This window comes from Lactuca virosa, chromosome 9 (genome assembly GCF_052849685.1).
Source record: "Lactuca virosa cultivar CGN04683 chromosome 9, Lactuca_virosa_CGN04683_v6, whole genome shotgun sequence".
Classification (NCBI taxonomy): Eukaryota; Viridiplantae; Streptophyta; class Magnoliopsida; order Asterales; family Asteraceae; genus Lactuca; species Lactuca virosa.
Window position 1 is genome coordinate 49,670,372 of NC_136434.1, and position 4,663 is coordinate 49,675,034.

At 31.3% G+C, this 4,663-nt stretch overlaps 1 protein-coding gene across 2 annotated transcripts; it reads left to right on the top strand.

Moving 5' to 3' along the window:
• The first annotated feature begins 2,453 nt into the window (after positions 1-2,453).
• Positions 2,454-4,090, top strand: LOC145138377 (non-specific lipid transfer protein GPI-anchored 16-like). Of its 2 annotated transcripts, none has more exons than XM_079072471.1 (4): positions 2,454-2,811; positions 2,895-2,921; positions 3,520-3,600; positions 3,701-4,090. In XM_079072471.1, exons 1-4 carry the CDS (start codon positions 2,484-2,486, stop codon positions 3,910-3,912), a joined length of 648 nt encoding a protein of 215 aa, XP_078928597.1. In that variant the 5' UTR covers positions 2,454-2,483; the 3' UTR covers positions 3,913-4,090. The 2 variants fall into 2 exon arrangements, with proteins under 2 accessions (XP_078928597.1, XP_078928598.1); XM_079072472.1 differs by having other exon boundaries at positions 3,707-4,090.
• The last annotated feature ends 573 nt before the right edge of the window (positions 4,091-4,663 follow it).

Genomic DNA, 4,663 nt, shown 5'->3' on the forward strand with positions numbered 1-4,663 from the left:
TGGGTACAAATGGAAAATACCTTAACAAGGGTGTTAAAAATATAGAAATCCATTCATATATCAACTCCATATTTGTAGTTCTTATGCAAACCTGACCACAACAAATATTTTCATCCTATTCATAATCCAAGAGCATCACCTCCACTCACTGAGAAACTACCTTTTAAATGCATTGGACGTTTATGCACATAAATGCAAACCCTTATTTCCATCCATACTAGATTATCATCAGCAATAAAATTCTTACAAAGTGGTTTGAGTTCTTAAAAATACCAATTCATATCATCATGTTTCCTCAACTTTATATATGCACTTCTTGATTTGAACTCAATAAAAACCCATGCACACCCCCTCCAAAATATAATTAATCGCCAAGCCTTCAAACCTTCCTTTTTACACACAATGCAAAACATATCAATAAGATAAATGCCCCTTGACTTTTCCCAATACCATACAAGTAGCATCTGAAACAACCAACAAGTCTTGCGGTTTAATTTTAATCTCATTCTCTATATTATTCATTTCATGTTCTTCTTACCCTTCAATACCAAAGAAAAGGATTTGAAATTAAGTAGGGGTGAGAATATTAACCAAAAATCTGAACCAAAATCAAATTAACCGATATAACCAAACAATTACTAAAAGTTATGTATGGTTTCTAATTTTGATTAACTAAATACATATGGTTCGGTTATGGTTTTCATCTAAAACTGAATCACTATAAACCGCACTTAACCAATTATATTAAGAAATGATTTAATATAATATAATATTAAATATATAGTATGTAATTAAGTTATGAATTGAAATTTTAAAGGGTAATTATTTGAAATTAGATAAGATAAATAATCTTAGAATAAATACAGTTATATATATATATATATATATATATATATATATATATATATATATATATATATATATACACACATTCATTCACTTTTTTTATAACAATCTACTTTATATTTTTCAATTTTATAGAAAGGTATTTTTATTTTATGTCATTTTGGACTATTATAGTTAACCGATATTATCCACCTTCTGTTAACCGATTAAAAACGTTAACCAAAACCAATATTAACCGTTATCTAATGACTATCAAAACACATTAACCAATTGTAATAGTTATGGTTCGGTTTTGACCAATAATCGAACCAAACCGTCCCATATATACCTCTAAAAATTATCTTCTTTATTGGAATTCCTTTCTTTGTTCTTCTTCTCAACTACCCTATGATCATTCTTTTATTGATTTTCATTCTTTTATTGATTTACATTTGATTTCTTTGTGTCTATATATATTTGCCAGAGAAGCAAACAAATGGTAACTTTCGATCCAAGTCGAAGACAACCTTTTCACTACTAAACTTGTATCTTCCACATGCAAGAATCTAACAAATGTGAAGCGTTTCCACTCTTGGAGAGTTTACGTAACATCTTCATGTTTAAGACCACTCCAAATTCTTCACAACGTTTCCATAGTGTCGTGCATTCTCATCCATGATATTCGGAAAGTTTGTAACATAAATTGAAATAAAAAAGTTTCTCTACGTCTTTGAAATTAGGTTTGCTTATATAGTGAATGATCTCTCCCTACTGCATGTGTTTCTTGTTTCAATTTACTAAAAGTCCACGTCCAACCCGTATCTCTTTCCATTCTTCAACAAACTCACGGCAATCAGAAACTGTATCCCAATGACACCCCCCTCCGATGCCCCTACCGACAGGACGTCGGTGATCAAGTATACACAATGACAACGACAAAAAAAACAATCAGGAATCGAGAGTAAAGCAGTGAGAGGAAGAGCCGAACATATAGTGTATATGCGGCCGATGAGAGCAAGATTGAACTGATCAAGGAACGCAACCAAGATGCTGAGATATGAGACCATGCACCCTTGCGACAATAATTAAAGATGGTGTTGGCGTAGACGTTTGAAATCAACTAAACAAAACACATGAAATAATCTCATACAAGAATATATTTATACATGAATGATCTAATATCTTCTTATTTGATTATAAATGTATCTCTTAATACCAAAGTTGTTTCTCAACTAAATATTGATTGAAAATATATTACTTGCGCATAAAATTAGTTCTTTTACTAATGGTTTTCGAAATCCGTTTATAAAATCAATTATTAAAAGAAAACTATTATAATTAAACAACTCAACCCAAATTTGCTCGAACTCGTTTTAACTTTTAACCCATTATCCAATTCTTCACTTATCCATTTTACCACCTACTTTAATGGTACATTCACAAGCAATGTGCCTGAAGTTTAACCTAATTTGACTACAATTCCTTAGCTTAGGTTGGTCAATACAAACCAACCAACATTCACCCAGCAAAGTCAAAGTAGTTGCACCCCTGAATAAACACCAAAAATGGACAACCTAAAAAATTTCCCAATATATACTTCATAACCTAACCAACAAATTTCCAAAACACCCATCATAATCATTATCATTCTCATTGTCATGGACACTTGTACAGCTTTGGTCATTACATTACTAGCCATTACAGTTATAACAGTTAAATGTCAAATCACCACTCCATGCACTTTGTCCATGATCACAGGATTTACTCCATGTGTTAATTATTTAACAGGAAGTAGTGCAAATGGCCGATCACCAAGTGCGAGTTGTTGTGATGCAATGGAATCACTAATGACTACAAGTATGGATTGTACTTGTCTTATAGTTACGGGAAATGTTCCCTTTTCATTACCGAATCCAATCAACCAAGGATTAGCTATTTCTCTCCCACAAGCATGTAATTCTGAGAGCATGGCGTTACAGTGTAAAGGTAACAAGTTAAATGAATCGTGAACATTTTTTTTAATCTCAAATTGGTGCATGGGCTGATAATGTTTCTCTTCTGTATTGCAGCTTCTGGTGTTTCCTTGCCACCTCCAGGTATTTTTAGACTATACTAAAACTAAATGCATAGCATACCAAGTAGACAAAAACTAAAAAATAACGACATGATTGCTATATGTTTTTCATGTAGAATGATGACAAAATGTACAAGTTATATTTGTGTCCATTTTGCTGAATTTTATAAGTATTAATATAGTACTCGTTGGTACATAAACTATACTATTAAAATAATAAGTTATTTTAATATAACAATTTAAGATGTTGTAAACAATCTTTTTTTTTTTTACTATTATAGACCCATTAGCTAATTTCTAGCTCGTTTATCTTTATTACCATATATGGGGATATTTCACCCATCGCAAAAACTCCTTTTTACATCAATTTTGATGTTAAATGACTCCATTCAAACATTATTCTTATATTATTTTGATGTTTATAAATAATAAAGCACTTGATGTTACATTATATATTTAATTATATATTTGCACTAAACAAGAAAAATAAACTTTTTATTGCCTTTCATTCTAAACATATATTTTTTTGGCCTCGTCATTGATTGCAAACAAAACAAAAAACTACATGATAATCAACGCTCAACAAACGTGATGTATGATGCGATATATATCATGCACAGGCCCAATGTTATTCGCTCCTCCTCCGCCTAAAGCCTTTGCACCTATCACGGATTCTCCGGAATATCCACCTAGTCCAAGTGGTAAGAACTTAGAGTTGGGTCTAAGAATATAGTAATCACTTATTGTCATAACTCATAACAAGTGGTATTGATATTATTCATACATTACATGGGATTTTAGTTTTAGGAATGATTGCAATGACACCAACAGAAACGATTATGGAGGTATCTATAAATACACCAGAGGCATCTGCACCTACACCGGTTACTCGACCGGGCCCTAGAGTAACACAAAAGATCAGACCATTGGTTACTACAGCTTTGGCTTCAAACCAGTTGTCCGTCCCATCGACTATTGTTTTACTAGTGATACTAGCAAACTATTATTTTTGAATTTTGTTAAAGAAAATTGTATGTGTAATGTGTACCTTGAAGACATAGTCTTCATACATTGTGACATTGTGACATTTAACTTTTATTTTTGGTCTAATTCTGAAAAAAGCCCAAAAATAATGGAAAGAAAAGTCAGACCTTGTGAATTTGGTGATTCCAAAACATGTTTATTGTTTTACATTTCTATTTAATTTGCCGTTCCCATTTCAATTTGGAAGCAAAGATTACCAAATGTTTTTCTGTTTCAACACTCAACCAAGAGTCATTTTGTCATAGAAATGTTGTCATACAGATGATCATGAGACAAGATTGTCACTAAGAAAGACAAAATAACTAATAAGAAAGTAACCAGACCCAAAAAATTTAGTTCATAGAAGATGGATACCATTTCCGTAACTTCATATTTTTCGTTGTGAGAGACCAAATGGCTCATCCGTCATCGCCAAAACCAATTATTTAAGCACTCGGTTTTCAGTTTTTCCAAATTTCAGCTTATTTTTCATTTTGTTTTATTATGTTTATATGCAAGAAATCCAGATATCCCATTTCTATAACTTCATTTTTTTTACATGTTTGTTTAGGGAATTAATTATGGGAAATTGATGTCATTTTAAAATAATATTCGTCTTTTTCAAAAAAAGATGTCATTAATTTTAAATTTTTAGAAATTGGACAAGACGTGTCAAATTTAGCTCCCCTCTATATTATGGCTTTATAAGCTTTTTTATAGCATCTGGAAATTAATAAACTT

What these genes read in the sequence shown, in the direction of transcription:
- LOC145138377 (XM_079072471.1), top strand. Translation starts at nt 2,484, where the DNA reads ATGGACACTTGTACAGCTTTGGTCATTACATTACTAGCCATTACAGTT. An exon ending in CATGGCGTTACAGTGTAAAG is followed by an intron (nt 2,812 to 2,894) that starts GTAACAAGTTAA and finishes TCTGTATTGCAG; the next exon opens with CTTCTGGTGTTTCCTTGCCA. An exon ending in ATATCCACCTAGTCCAAGTG is followed by an intron (nt 3,601 to 3,700) that starts GTAAGAACTTAG and finishes ATGGGATTTTAG; the next exon opens with TTTTAGGAATGATTGCAATG.